Source organism: Herpailurus yagouaroundi, unplaced genomic scaffold, assembly GCF_014898765.1.
Source record: "Herpailurus yagouaroundi ecotype Mexico unplaced genomic scaffold, PumYag 569, whole genome shotgun sequence".
Taxonomy (NCBI): Eukaryota; Metazoa; Chordata; class Mammalia; order Carnivora; family Felidae; genus Herpailurus; species Herpailurus yagouaroundi.
The window spans coordinates 2,804,512-2,819,055 of NW_024412786.1; the positions used below are offsets into that span (position 1 = coordinate 2,804,512).

General features: G+C 55.1%; 2 protein-coding genes across 3 annotated transcripts; one reads left to right on the plus strand and one right to left on the minus strand.

Annotated features, from left to right (window-relative positions):
• The first annotated feature begins 1,621 nt into the window (after positions 1-1,621).
• CCDC85B (coiled-coil domain containing 85B) lies at positions 1,622-2,653 on the plus strand. Its single transcript, XM_040466182.1, has one exon. The coding sequence runs from the start codon at positions 1,801-1,803 to the stop codon at positions 2,407-2,409; it is 609 nt and encodes a 202-aa protein (XP_040322116.1). The 5' UTR covers positions 1,622-1,800; the 3' UTR covers positions 2,410-2,653.
• Positions 2,654-3,261: 608 nt separating this feature from the next.
• FOSL1 (FOS like 1, AP-1 transcription factor subunit) lies at positions 3,262-9,528 on the minus strand. Of its 2 annotated transcripts, XM_040466181.1 has the most exons (4): positions 9,337-9,528; positions 6,835-7,035; positions 4,758-4,865; positions 3,262-4,334 (listed from the first exon to the last, which is right to left on the minus strand). In XM_040466181.1, the coding sequence occupies exons 1-4, from the start codon at positions 9,424-9,426 to the stop codon at positions 3,912-3,914; spliced, it is 822 nt and encodes a 273-aa protein (XP_040322115.1). In that variant the 5' UTR covers positions 9,427-9,528; the 3' UTR covers positions 3,262-3,911. The 2 variants fall into 2 exon arrangements, with proteins under 2 accessions (XP_040322115.1, XP_040322114.1); XM_040466180.1 differs by lacking the exon at positions 9,337-9,528 and having other exon boundaries at positions 6,835-7,712.
• Between the last annotated feature and the right edge of the window lie 5,016 nt (positions 9,529-14,544).

Consider the following 14,544-nt stretch of genomic DNA (forward strand, 5'->3'; position numbering starts at 1 on the left):
CTTGGGCCATTTCTTCCTTTGGCTTTACCCCCCCCCCCCGCCCCCCCCCCCCCCCCCCCCCCGAAGACCTCTCTTACTCTGCAGCTCAGAGCTCTGCCTGGAAGTCCACATCAGGAGGGCCGTCTATCCGCAGGTCTTTTCAGGCTGTCTCCCCCCTACAGGCCCCTCAAAAGCCAGACCGACCTTTTTCCAATCTGTTTCTCTGCTGCGTTCCTATCACAGTGAAGTCCCAACATTCACCCAGGTCTCATGCCACAAAACCTGAGCTTTCTCCCAGACTCATCTCTCCTCACATTTAGTTCTGCTGATTTGCCTCCTGAATATTTCTGGGATGTTTTGTCCTCTCCATCCCCACGGGCACTGTCCCAGTCCAGTCCTGCGTAGCTCTGTCTCTCCCATTGATACAGTGTTCTTACTAATCTCCCTGCATCCTTTCCCCAGGGTCCATCCCACGCAGAGCAGCCTGAATAATTTTTTTAGTACGTATAGTTTAATTACTTTTTTTGAGAAGGAGGGAGTGCACGCGTGTGCAGGGGAGGGGCAGAGAGAGAGAGAGAGGGAGAGAGAATCGGAAGCCGGCTTCATGCTCAGCTTGTAGCCTGAGGCAAGGGTCAGTCTCATGACCCCCAGATCGTGACCTGAGCCGAAATCAAGAGTTAGATGCTTAACAGACTGAGCCACCCAGGTACCCCAATGCATACGTATTTAAAATGTTAATCCCCCGCCTAAAATCTTTACTGGCCCGTGGAAACACTCCGGTCAACTACCTTTGTTGCTTCTCTCCCTCACTTTATCACTTTCTCCACACACGTACCTTTCGAAAACATCGAGCTACTGTCACTGTTCCTGAAGCAGCTGGCCCCCAATGTCTTTCACCATGCTCTTCCCACCCCCTGAAATAGCTCTATTTGGCAAAGGCCTATACATCTTTCAAGGCCCCACAGATTATCACCTCTTCGAGAAAACCTTTTTTTGGGGGGTGGAGGTCCCTCAGACCATGCTCCTCCCCCGTTTGCTTCTTGTTTAACACAGCCTGTCCCCCCTGCTAGATTACAACCTGTTTGAGGACAGGATCAGACTCTTAGTCAAGTTTATTTTTGCACAGTTTTTGCACACAATAAAAGTTTATTGAACAAATGAATCCTTGTATGTGCCTTCCCCCGAGGCAGGAAACCGGTCCATGAGAGGGTAGGCTGATCCGTGAGGCAGGCACATTTGGACTCAGGGTTCCCAAGAGCTGGGAGCGATGTTCAGTGAGCCAAGACTCTCGAGTGTGAACTAAGCCAGGAAAGATGGAAACGAGATCCTTCTGGGTTCCGTCGGGAGGTGGACACGAGAGTCGACGGCCCATGCCGGAGTCTTGGTTCCTGGGAAGGAGCAGAGAGGCCTAGGCTAGGGCTTGAGGAGGTTTGGAAGTGGGAGGTACAAAGCGCCTAGTTTGGGGGTGACTGTCGGGGAAGGTGGTGGCGCTGGGACCCAGTGTCCACGAGGGTCAGTCGTTCCGCGGTCCGGAAGGGGCAGAGAAGGGTCTCCCTCTCTCTTTCTGTCTATTCTGCGGTCAAGTCCCGCCCCTTTCCGGGGAGGCTTCCTGGATTGGCTGTCCTTCCTTAACGTCACACGGCCCCGCCCCGGCGCGCGCCCCGCCGCGTGCCCACCCCTGGGCGGCTGGTGCAGCCTACGCTTGCCCGACCACAGCCTGCCGCCCGCGGAGCCGGAGCCCAAGCCCCAGCGCGCCGGGCTGGACGTGGGGCTCCTGGGCCGCGGCGGCGGGCAGGCGATGCTCCAGAGGCCTGAGCAGCCATGGAGGCCGAGGCGGGCGGCCTGGAGGAGCTGACGGACGAGGAGATGGCGGCGCTGGGCAAAGAGGAGCTGGTGCGGCGCCTGCGACGGGAGGAGGCGGCGCGCCTGGCGGCTCTGGTGCAGCGCGGCCGCCTCATGCAGGAGGTGAATCGGCAGTTGCAGGGTCACCTGGGCGAGATCCGCGAGCTCAAGCAGCTTAACCGGCGCTTACAGGCCGAAAACCGCGAGCTGCGCGACCTCTGCTGCTTCCTGGACTCGGAGCGCCAGCGCGGGCGGCGTGCCGCGCGCCAGTGGCAGCTCTTCGGGACCCAAGCATCCCGAGCGGTGCGCGAGGACTTGGGCGGTTGTTGGCAGAAGCTGGCCGAGCTGGAGGGCCGCCAGGAGGAGCTGCTGCGGGAGAACCTGGCGCTTAAGGAGCTCTGCCTGGCTCTGGGCGAGGAGTGGGGCCCCCGGGGCGGCCCCGGCGGCGCGGGGGGCTCAAGCGCCGGGCCGACACCCGAGCTCGCTTTGCCCCCCTGCGGGCCCCGCGACCTGGGCGATGGAAGCTCCAGCACGGGCAGCGTGGGTAGTCCCGACCAATTGCCCCTGGCCTGCTCCCCAGATGACTGAGGGCTCAGCTTCCTTCTTGTCGACGCCCGACCGGATTGCTTCCCAAAGCGCAGGGACTGCGGTGGACCTCGGGACCTAGACGCCGTCCCCCCTCGCACGACGGGCCGCTGGCATGGATTTGGAAACTCTGGCACTGAGGAGGGCCCCTTGCTCTCGCTGGTGTGGCGGCAGGGGAACTGGATGCTGGAAGAGAAGGGACTTGCCGGGGACGGGGTGGGGGCTAATAAACTGGAACGGAAGCAGAGCCCTTGGCCTGGGCAGCGTCTCTTTGGGACTCGCCGTGGTGGGGACGAGGGCGGGGACGTTGAGACGGGGTACCATTCCCATCCGGAGGGGCTGCAGAACTAACGTGGCCGACCCTCGCTACCTCAAGCCTGGGACGGGATGTGGGACCGTGGTAAACCACTGGCTCCCCCCATCAGGCCTCGGAACAGGCCGTATTCTGGCCCCTGAAGTGGCTCCAGCTCCCTTCCCGGCTCCTTCCTGTCCAAGACAATGGGGCAGGAAGCAGGTGTTGGGGGCCTAGAACCCACTCAGCGACCTCCCCTGAGGCTGGAAGGGGCATAAGAGCGCCCTCCAGTGGCACACGCAGGAGCGCTGTGGGCCCGCATCCGGAGGAAGATGATAATCCTTTGGCTTGCACCCAACAGCAGCACTCTGTTCCTCCTCTCAATGCTGGAGATGAGGCAGAGCAGATGTAACCTCTTTTGTCAGGTAAGACAATTGAGGTCTAGAAATATCAAATAGTTTGTCCAAAGTCATGCAGTAAGTCCGTGGAGCTGAGACTGGAGCCTAGGGCTTCTGATTTCAAATATTCTCCCTTTAGCCTCTGGGTTCAATGAGACCAGGCCAGAGCTTCAAGCCTTTTATTCCATTTTGGCAGGTTTGTATAAAAATACTCTCTGTAGGAAAATAAATAGCAGCTGCCTTCGTTGTGGAGGCTTGGATTCCCTGGAGCTAAAGTCTTCTCAGAGCTGGGGGCTGCAGGTCAGCTCATCACAGAAGCCTCTGACACCCTCCTGCCATTCAGAAGGGGCCAGTAGAATGCCCTGGTTCAATCACTTGGTGCTGCTGGCAGTGTGGGGCTAGGTGAGTTAGTGTTCTAGGCTGGTAGAGTATCACCCGTCAGAGTAGGATTGGGTGGATCACAGGAAGAGGGTGATGAAGACTGTAGGTGTGGTCTGGAGGGAGTTAGGGCTCTAGAGGACCTCTAGGGAGTCACAAAGTCCTTTTGGGCTGCCAGGAGTTCTCGCGAACAAATAGGAAATCTTTTGTCTCTGATTTAGTGCAAATTGCTAGAGAAGCCAGCTCTAGAAAAACCGTGGGCAGCGTTGGTGGCCCCCAGCTGGCTCCACTAGGAAGCAAAATATGCTCAGTCTCATCTGGAGGCATGGAGAAGAACCTGCTGGGCTTGGGCATGGGATATGGTCCAGACCAGCTGGACCAGTGGGTGGGAAGGCATTGGCTAGGGTGGCACCCGTGGGTAGGGATGCTAGTTTGCCTCATAAGGCAAGGAGGGTGGGAGAGCCCAGAGGGTCGGAGGATGGGTCCCCGCTGCTGCTGCTACTCCTGCGATGGGCTGAGGCACAGGGCTCAGGGGTGCTGGGGTAGGTGAAGACAGGGCTAGGGGTGAAAGGAGTCAGGGAGGGTGTGGTCATGAGCGTGGGGGTGTGCAATGCTTCAGGTTCAAGCACAGGCCCCGAGGAAAGAGAGATACATGGTACAGGGCGGGAGGGGGCTGGTGGTGGGCTGCTGGTGCCGCTGGTACCGCCTGTGTCGCCAGTGTCCCTCTCCGTGGCCCCCTCCGGGATTTTGCAGATGGGACGGTGGGCTTCGAGCACCAGCTCCAGACGCTCCTTCTGCTTCTGCAGCTCTTCAATCTCTCGCTGCAGACCGGATTTCTCGTCTTCCAGTTTGTCAGTCTCCTGTAGAAGGTTGGAAGAGGAGTTAGAAGAGGAGGGCGGAATACCGCGTAGCCTCGGGGAGGTGGTGGTAACGGGGGGCGGTTACGGGGCTGGGTCTCCAGCGAGTCTGGACTACAACTCCCATGAGGCCTTGGGAGAAATCCGGCACGACTCCCATCAGGCCCGGGAGCATTTTAGGAGATCGTTGGCCGAAGCTTTAACTCTTCTGCTCTGCTGGAGTGAGACGCGCTGTAACTAATATTTAATCGCTTTTTCGTCATTGTTGTGTCCGAAGGGCTGCACCTCCGACGGGGTGCTGGGGGGGGGGGGGAGGAAACTTCATACACCGGCGCCCCCTGGGGCCGGGCAGGCTCGGGGGAGCCGCGCCCCTCTGAGGTTCGGTGGGCCCGGGCCTCGACACCCTCCGCACCAGCCAGTGCTCACCGCCTGCAGGAAGTCGGTCAGTTCCTTCCTCCGGTTCCTGCACTTGGCCGCGGCCAGCTTATTCCTCTCGCGCCTCACTCGACGGCGCTCCTCCTCCTCCGGGCTGATCTGGGGTGGGGGTGGGGTCGGGGATGGGGTAAAAGGATCAGTGAGGTAGACCCTGGGCCACTGGTTTGCCCGGCACTCGCCTCTTGAGGCGGCCCAGTGCTGGGACCCTAGCGGAGGACATAGCCGCGTGGGGCGCCCCCAGGCTGCGCTTCAGGGACCACTGCAGGGCGACCCGTTCCCCGCATTCACGCTTTAGTAAATTTGAATTAATCACACCTCCTCCTCGCACCCAGCTTTTGCCTCCTCTGATTACCCTCTCAGAATGCTCCCCCCACACACGCACACACGCCACAAACCTTCAACCTCCTCCCCCATCTCTCAGGACTCCACTGAGATACCCCCGCCTCCAGGAAGCCTTCTCTCATTCCCTGGCCAGAAGTGGCCTTTCTTCCTCTGAGCCCCTGGGAGCCAGCCTCTCTTTTTCGAAAGACCCTCATCCTTTTCAGTCTCTTGATAACCAAGCGTGCTCTTCCCCAGGGGCTGTAAGCACTAGGAGGGGTTAATGAGTGTTGCCGCTGAGTAAATTATTTATTGGGAGCCTATTACCTACAAGCTAAGAGCTTCACACAGATTCTGAACCCAACTTTCCATGTAAGGAACTAAAGCCCGGAGATGATGAATAACTCGTTTATGGTCCCAGAGCTGAAATGAAAATCCACTCACTTTATTCAACATAAAGTTGAGAGGCCCACAGATGAAGACCACCTCCCCCAAAAGGGGAGCTTGCAGCCCCAGTCTAGGAGGACTCAGGAACAAGGAGCCACCCTCAGGACGGGACTGAAGGAGGGAAGTCCAGCAGCCTGCCTCTGGGGCCCAGCACGGTCTTCTTCTCCAGTTGGTCACAAAGGGCAACCATGCTGTTTCCGGGAAAACCACCCCTGTCTAATTGCACATCTTTCCCAAGATCCTGACCTCTCTCCTCATTTCTACCCTGCTGTCAGGGCAAGCTCTTTAATGGGCCACTCCCTTCAAAGACCCTCTGTCTCTGGGGCGCCTGGGTGACTCATTCGGTTAAGGCGTCCAGCTTTGGCCCCGGTCAGGATCTCACAGTTCATGAGTTCGAGCCCTCCATCCGGATCTCTGCTGTCAGCACAGAGCCTGCTTGGGATCCTCTCTTTCCCCACCCTTCTCTCTGCTCCTTACCCACTCATTCTCTCACAAATAATAAACAAACAAACAAACAAACAAATAAATAACCCTCTCTTATTTATTTATTTTGGTAAAGACTTTCTTAGCAGTGTAAAGGCAGGAACCCTGGTTGGGGAGCCGAGAGTTCCCAGCTCACTCTGCTTCGAGCCTCTGTTCGCTCTGGATGAGATAGTGTGGCTTGATGGTTAGGATCTGACTTTAGAATTGAAAAGACCTGTCTCATTACTCACTACTTGTGGGATTTGGAGCAAGTGACTACCTCTGTTGTGCCTTCATTTCCCTAGTGATAAATTGGAGAAAACCAGAGTGCATTCCCCAGAGGCTCTTTGTAAGGATTAAATAGGGTGGGGAACCTGAAACCCAGAGAGTAGCTGCAGAGAACCCTCTCTTTCCATTCTCTCCCCAGCTACACTGACTCATTAGCTCAGCCTCTCCATATACGTCAGCAGGTGGAGCCCCTCTACTGTCCACACACCTTTCCACATGTACCCCTTACACATTCTCACCTCTACCTCCATTCTTGCTCCTCCCTTCCTCTCTCCCGGGAATGTCTTTTTCTTCATCTCGATCCATGCAAATTCTGCCCATCCTTCTACACTACTGTACCTCCAGTTCCAGAAAGCTTTCCCTCATCTAGGGGTGACCTCTGCCCTCTGCTGGATCACCCCAGGGCCTCCTATCACTTTCTGCCTTGGCCAATCGTCACCAGCGGCCCTACCCACCTGCCTAAGCCTGTGTTCTTTTAAGGAAGAACTTGTCCTCTGCACCTCAGCACCCCGGTAGGCATCAGAACCAGCACCACAATGCCTCTGCTACTTACCTGTTCACAGGGCCTGCGACGGACCCCTGGAGGTGGCCCTAGGGCCCTGATGACTCCTGGCCGGGGCTGGGGGGGGCTGTACTGGGGGTAGGCCAGGGGCCTGGGATAGCTGCTGCTGGGTCCCAGGAAGTGAGGCTGTACTATCCACTGCAGTTCCTGGCTGCCACTCGCAGCATTGACGCTTGGCACGAGGTGGAACTTCTGAGGGGTGAGAAACGGAGGGGCCAAGGATGAGGTCTCTGTGGATTGAGGGGCTTCCGCTGGACAGAAGCCGCACCGCCCTCTACCCTCGATGCAGCTGCCGGTTCGGAGAGCCCAGAAGGAGCACAACTGGGCAGTCAGAGAGACTAACCTGGCGATAAATCCCTGCTCATGAGCTGCGTGACTTGGGGCAGGTCTCATAACCTTGCTGTGTCCCCATCAGAACTAATACTTACAATAAAGCATGAATTCTAGGCACAGTCCCAACCACTTTACAAATACTGAGTCATAATTTGCACAACAGCGTCTTCATTTTCAGACAGGAAAACAGTTGTCCACAGACACACAGCAGGCAAGCGGGAAGTGGAGTTTGGACCCAGGCAGTCAGGCTCTTAACTACTCCTGTACTCTGCCTGAGTCTCATCTGCGCAAAGGGGACAATTCCAGTTCCTATCTCCAAGGGTGGCTGTGAGAGTCAGATGAAAGAATGTGTGTGACAGAGCCTGGGAAGTGGCAGGTAGGTGCCCAATGAACAGGGGCTGTGGTGGGCAAGAACCACTACCCTAGGTTTAGGCTGACCCAGCTAGCTCCTTTGCTCAGCCACTTACTGGCCAAGACTCTGGGCAAGTCATTGAACTTCAATGTACATTAGTTTCCTTGTTTTTTTTTTTTTTAATTTTTTAAAAAAAACATTCATTTTTTTAAGAGTGAGAGAGACAGAGTGTGAGTGGGGGAGGGGCAGAGAAAGAGGGAGACACAGAATGCAAAGCAGGTTCCAGGCTCTGAGCTGTCAGCACAGAGCCCGACACGGGGCTCGAACTCATGAACTGTGAGATCATGACCTGAACTGAAGTCGGCCGCCTAACCGACCGAGCCACCTAGGTGCCCCTCCTTGTCTTTTAATATTGTCCTAGGTGAGGATTATGACATCTCATTGATGCTAAGAAATGCCCTTTAGTAGCTCTGAAATCATAGTTCAATGGCAACTTTAGAAAAATTTAGTGGCACAAAATGATGGGTTTTTAAACCAATGAAATCTTAGATTCTGTGAAATACGGTAAATGAGGTAGAAACCGCTGTTCCGGCTGCCCTGTTTGCTCTGCCCGTATTACCTGCCAAGATTTTCTTTCCGCCAGAAATCTGAGGAAGGGGTTGAGATGGGGGTTCCGTGTTTGGGGAGGAGAACTGGGTTCAAGCCCTGGGGCTGGGCTCTGGGTGTGGGTGCCCGGTCCTCCGGGAAGCGCGCCACAAGCCCAGGCAAGTCCAGACAGCGATGTCCCCGGCCCAGCTCTGCGGGCCCAGTGGCCCGGGGACCCCAGTTCCGGGACCGAGGTACCGCCGGCGGCATCTCTCTCTCCCGAGGTTGTCCGGGCCGGGGCCGCTCCGGGCCAGGAAGGGAGGGGCGCCCCGGGTGAGTCAGCCACCGTGACTCGGCCGCTGTGACTCGGCGGAACGGACGCCGAGCGACACGTGCGCGCTGCCCGCCGACAGGAAATGGGCACCTGCGGCCACCCATGTCCCCCCAGCCTGCAGCGGGCGCCGTTTGGTGCCGGGAGTCGAGGGGCGCGGGAGTTGTCCGCGGCATGACCCCGCGCACGTCCCGGCATCCCGCAGTCTCCATCGGGCCCCAGCTTGTAAAGGGGTCAAAAACCAGTCTCCCGGAGTCCGACGGATTCCACGGAGTCAAGAAGGGGATAGGGACTTGGCGACGGGGGGAGAGAGGGACAGACAAACGGACAGACACACAGACGGTCACGGACAGTGCTGAGGATTCCCAGTCTGTCGGAGTTAGCCTGCCGGTGGATCCCGCCTCCCTCCTGTGTGGGAACATCTCGGCCTCCCAGGAATTTAGTCCGAGATGGATCAGACCCTCTGATCCAGTCCGAGGTGGGACTAATCCCGGACTAAGGGGCGCCCTTCTGGCGCAGACAGGACAAAATTAAGCGTGGACGGGAGAAAAGTTGGAAGGTAACAGAGACGGAGGGACAGATGGCAGACAGCGGAGGAAAAGGGGTGAGCGACAGAGGGGACGCTCGTAGATCTTTGTTGCGCCCACCGCGCGCGTTCCCCTGGGCTTGCGGGGGGGGGGGGGAATGTGCCTCTAGACCGCGGAGAACGGGCAGCATCCGCGGCCACGGCCACGGCCACGGCCACAGCCACAGCCACAGCCACAGCCACAGCCACGGCCCCAGATCCAGTCCCTACTCCCGTTCCCGGTCCCAATCCCAGAGTGTGCAGGAGCCGACCGCAGCGTCCCAGGCGCTGTCCACCCGGGATCCCCAAGCGTCGGGTCCCTCTCACCTGCTGGCCTGAAGTGGGGGGCTGCGCCGGGCCGCCGTACGCACCGCCGGCCCCGGAGCTCGGTCCGGGTTCCCCGAAGTCTCGGAACATGCCCTGGCTGGCTGCTCTGTGGGGTCCGCGTCGGCGGCTTCGGTTCTGACTCACTTGCTCCTCGCGGAGTCTTTTCTTTTATGAATGAAAAGGGCTCGGGCTGAACCACTTCAATTGGGAGGGGGGGCGGGCGTTTCTCCGGCGCTGGACACCTCGGGGCTCCACCTCTCCAGACGCCCCGCCTTTTGCCAGCCCGCCCCGAACTTTTCGACGCCTCCTACCGTCCGGTGGCCGCCTTTTCGTGCGGGGAAAGGGACGGACCTGGCGTCCCCCGCGGCAGCGGCGGGCCCGCCCTCTCTGACGTAGCTGCCCATACATGGTGCGGTTTCCTCGCCGCGCCCAGGTGGAGCCGAGGATTCCCCCGCGGATTGACGCACCTGCGAGCAGCTGGGCGCCCCCGGGGCCGCCGACTCGGGCCCGCCGTCGCCCTCCCCGCCGCCCGCGCCGCGAAGCCCGGGCTGGCCTCGGTTTTTGCCTCCGTCAGATGGGGCGAAACCATCACCTAGCTGCCTTGCGGCGCGTGGGAGGTCGGGGGTGAAGAATGAGAAAGGGGCCCGGAGACAGTAAAGGGGGTTATTCATGTGATTGTTGCTACGGGTTTACTTACCGGGCGCTTATTTCATGCGAGGGACCGTTGCTACTGGCGTCCCAGGCTTCACGGTGGTGGCCCGAGGCGCTTCTGCTGGCCTTGTTTTAAGGTTCAGGCACACTAAACAGCGGGTAAACGACAGAGCAGGGTTACCGAAAGGGCGATATACTTCAAACGCTTACAACGAGCAAGTTCGTGGTTTGAACTGCCCACAAAACCAATGCCATCGAATTGTGCCACTGGCAGGATAATTTCCGAAGTTAGAGCAAGTTTTAATTCAGAGCTTCTCTAAACGGCGAGAGGCCGCGAGGGGCCCCGGTTATCCAGTGGTCTGACAAATACGATCTTCTTTCATTTTTTTTTTTTATTTTTATTAAAACATTTTTAATGTTTATTTGGTTTTGAGATAGAGACAGAGCATGCGCTGGGGAGGGGAAGAGAGGGAGACACAACCCGAAGCAGGGTCCAGGCTCCAAGCTGTCCGCACAGAGGCCAGTGCGGAGCTCAAACCCATGAACCGGGAGATCATGACCTGAGCTTAAGTCGTAAGCCCAACTGACTGAGCCATCCAGGCACCCCAGTGCCATCTTGTTTAAATACTACCACTGCTCTTTGGGAACTGTGTGGTCACCAGCCTTGTTTGGAGATCATGTCCAAGGTCTGTGTGAACGTGAGGCCAGGGCCAGATTTCAACAACCAAAGGCCAGCAACCTTGGGGAGTAGGTACCATCAGCATCCCCATTTCACGTGTGGGGAAACTGAGGCCAACAGGTGTTGACATGAAGTGGCGAGGGGCGCCGGGGTGTCTCAGTCCGTTGAGCGTTTGTCCGACCCTTGATTTCGGCTCAGGCCATGATCTCATGGTTTGTGAGTTCAAGCCCCACACTGGGCTCTGCACTAACAGTGCGGAGCCTGCTTGAAATTCTCTCTCTGCCCCTCCCCCGCTCACTCACGCACACCTCTCCCTCTGTCTCAAAAATAAATGAACATTTAAAACAAAAAAGAAATGAAGCACTTAATATCACTGATCGAGTGGCCGACGCAGGTTGCCAAACCAGGGCTGTGGGAGCTCCAGGCTCAGACAAGCTCTCTCAAAGGCTCACGGACGCGTTTTCACGGGTGCAGAAGGTCCGTGCTGAGAGGACCACCCCAAAGCTTCTCTGTTTCCTCCCACTGTGCAGATGGGAAAACTAAGGCCTAGAGAGAGTAAGGGGCTACCAGTGTCACACAACTACAGAAAGACAGCTGGGCTCTCCTGCTGTCCACTGCTACCCCCATCTGATGCGCCCGAGTTTTGTTCTCAGGGAAGGAAGATTCCAGGGAAGCGGGTTCCTGGGCCGTCTTCCTTGGGCCAGGTGTCTGTGGGGGCACTCAGGACTCGGGGACAGAAGGCCAGCTTGGGCCTGGGCTTCCGGTGCCACAGTTACCATTTTCTGTCTCTGTGACCCTGGGTGGGTCACTTCCCTGTGAGTCCCGGGCCCAGTGGGAACAACTGAGCCTCGTGCTGACCTCGTGGGGTTCCCGCAGGATCAAATGAGATCATAAATGTGAAAGTGCTTTGTGAGCTATAAAGTGCTGTGCACTCAGCCCGCTGCCTCTCCCTTGCCTTGTTCGACTCCATGCTTGTCCTTCTCTGGAAAGAAAAGAAACCAACATCGGTTCACCAGAATTAGAACTAGAGATGTGTAGGGTGGGGGAGGGGAGAGGGAGAGAGGTTTTTGAGGCAGTGTGATCCATGGACAAGAACACGCATGCTGGAATCAGACAACTCTGGGTCCTGGAGTGTGAATCCTGGAATTCTGGGTAGGCGGCTCGCCAGCCTAGGTGAGGCACACGATGTCTCGGAGCCTCTGTGCCCTCGTCTGTAAAATGGAAACGTAATGATAATTACAGCTCAGGGTTGCTAGAGAATAGAAATGAAATAATATCACACGTGTGGCACAGCATATAGTAAGAACTTGACCAGTAGCCAAAATAAATACACATGTTAATAAAAAGCTCCGGAGGTGGGAGCCCTTGGGGTTCTGATGGCACGCTAAGGCAATCGTGCAGGGCGCACGCGCTGACATGCGCACTCTTGGGCTGAGCCCAAGTTGGAGGGGTCAAGGTGCCGAAGGCGGCCAGGTGGTGGCACGTTCGAGGATGACACAGGTCAGCCTTGACTGCATCCATCCATCCGCCTGATCCAGAAACACCGCCCTGTCCCACTCCCCCAGCATCCTGGGGCAGGGACTGAGCAGGGGCTCAGGTCTCAAATGTGTGCATGTGTGTGCGCGTATGTGTGTGATTACATGGTTCTGAAAGTCCCTTCCTGCTCTAACCGTTGGTGGAGCCACAAGGAGGCCCTTTCAGAGACAGGCACATTCCAAGCTCCTCAGTCACCAACTCCTGCTTCGTGGCTGCAGAAACGTTCCTGGCCCCTGACCTCACCAGCTCCCACCCAGGGAGGCCTGGCAAGAATCCCAAAGGGCCACTGTGATTGCAAGAGTCTGGGGGTCCAGAGGTCTGAGGAACCAGGGCATTGTCCCTTGGCAGCCTGTGTGAGCCTGGCTGGGTCACTTCCCTCTCTGAGCCCCGGAGAATGTCCACCTCCTGGGGCTGCAGCAAAGCAAAAAGAGGCGATCGATGGTGTGCTTTGCACCCAACACGTTCTGTCAGTGCCCCCAGGACACTGGAGGTGATGTTGATGCATTTCATTTTTTCACTCGCTTTTTTAAATCAAAGTTAATTTTTATTTATGTATTTATTCATTGATTTATTATTTATTTTCGAAAGACAGAGAGAGAGCGTGAGCGAGGGAGGGACAGTGATAGAGGGGGACACAGAATCCAAAGCAGGCTCCAGGCTCTGAGCTGTCAGCACAGAGACCGACACGGGGCTCGAACCCACAAGCTGTGACATGATGACCTGAGCCAAAGTCTGACACTGAACGGACTGAGCCACCCAGGTGCCTCAAAGTATTTATTTTTAAAAATGAGGTTGAAATTTACATAACATACAGTTCACCATTTAACTTTTTTATTTTTTAAGAGACTGTAATTTTTAAAATCAAAAAAATTTAGTGTTTATTTATTTTTGAGAGAGAGAGAGAGAGAAAGAGGGAGAGAGAAAGAGTGGAGGAGGGGCAGAGAGAGAGGGAAACAAAAACCTGAAGCAGGCTCCAGGCTCTGAGCTGTCAGCACAGAGCCCGACCCGGGGCTCGAACCCACAAGCCGTGAGATCATGACCTGAGCCAAAGTCACATGCTTAACTGACTGAGCCACCCAGGTGCCCCTAATTTTTAAATTTTTTATACATTTTAATTTTTGTATATATTTGAGAAAGCACTGGTTTATTTTATTTCTTTTAATGTTTATTTATTTTTGAGAGAGAGAGAGAGAGTGCGAGCAGGGGAGGGGCAGAGAGAGACGGAGACAGAAATGTGAAGCATGTTCCAGGCACTGATCTGCCAGCACAGAGCCCGACTCGGGCTCAAACTCAGGAACTGCGAGATCATGATCTGAGCCAAAGTCCAACACTTAACCAACTGAGCCACCTAGACGCCCCAAGAATTTAATTTTTTAAAGTAATTTCTATACCCAACGTGGGTCTCTAACGCACAACCCTGAGATTCCAGGGCTGCACCCTCCACCGACTGAGCCAGCCAGGCGCCCCACAGTTAAACCATTTTAAAGTGTAGCGTTCAATAGAATTTTGTGAATTCACGATGTTGTGCAATCACTACTTCCCTCTAGTTTCCCAGACTTTTTTTCTTTTTTTTATTATCCCAGAAAATCACCCCATTCCCATGAAGAAATCACTCCCAGTCCCATCTCCTGGGAACCACACCTTCTTTCTGTCTCTATGGATTTTCCCATTTTGCACATTTCATATATGTGGAATCCTGCAGTCCGTGGTCTTCTGCGTCTGGTTTCTTTTCACTTACCACGATGTTTTCCAGGCTCATTTGTGTTATAGCATGTATATTGATACTCAGGTCCTTTTAACTGCTGAATAATATTCTATTGTATGGACATACCACAATTTATTTATTCCTCAGTTGATGGACATTGGAATGTTTCTCAGACATTTGTGTACAAGTTTTTGTGTGGACATATATTTCTATTTACCTTGGGTATGTATCTAAGAGTAGAATTTCTGGGTATTATAGGAAGTCTCTGTTTAACCTTGTGAGAAACTACCAGACTGTTTTTACAAAGTGGTTGTGCCATTTTACGTTCCTACTAGCAGTGTATAAGGGTTATCATTTCTCCACATCCTTTCCAGTGCTTATTATTTCTGTTTTTGAAATGAAAGACATCCTAGAGAGTGTGACGTGTTTTAATTTTCACTTCCTTAATAACTGGTCATGTTCCTTAATGATCAGTGAACTCTTTTCATGTGCTTGTTGGCTATTTGTGTATATTTTGGGGACAAAATTCAAGTTCTTTGCCCGTTTTTTTAAAAAAAAATTTTAAGGTTTTACTTATTTTTCTTATTTATTTTTTTAAAGGAAATTTTTTTTTTTTTTTAGATTTAAAAAAAATTTT

Bases quoted from the DNA above. Each gene is read 5' to 3' on its own strand.
- CCDC85B (XM_040466182.1), top strand. From the start codon at position 1,801: ATGGAGGCCGAGGCGGGCGGCCTGGAGGAGCTGACGGACGAGGAGATG.
- FOSL1 (XM_040466180.1), bottom strand. From the start codon at position 7,236: ATGAGACCTGCCCCAAGTCACGCAGCTCATGAGCAGGGATTTATCGCC. The intron at 4,866-6,834 runs GTAAGTAGCAGA...CCCCCACCCCAG, and splicing joins GTCGCAGGCCCTGTGAACAG to ATCAGCCCGGAGGAGGAGGA. The intron at 4,335-4,757 runs GTGAGCACTGGC...AACCTTCTACAG, and splicing joins TGACCGACTTCCTGCAGGCG to GAGACTGACAAACTGGAAGA.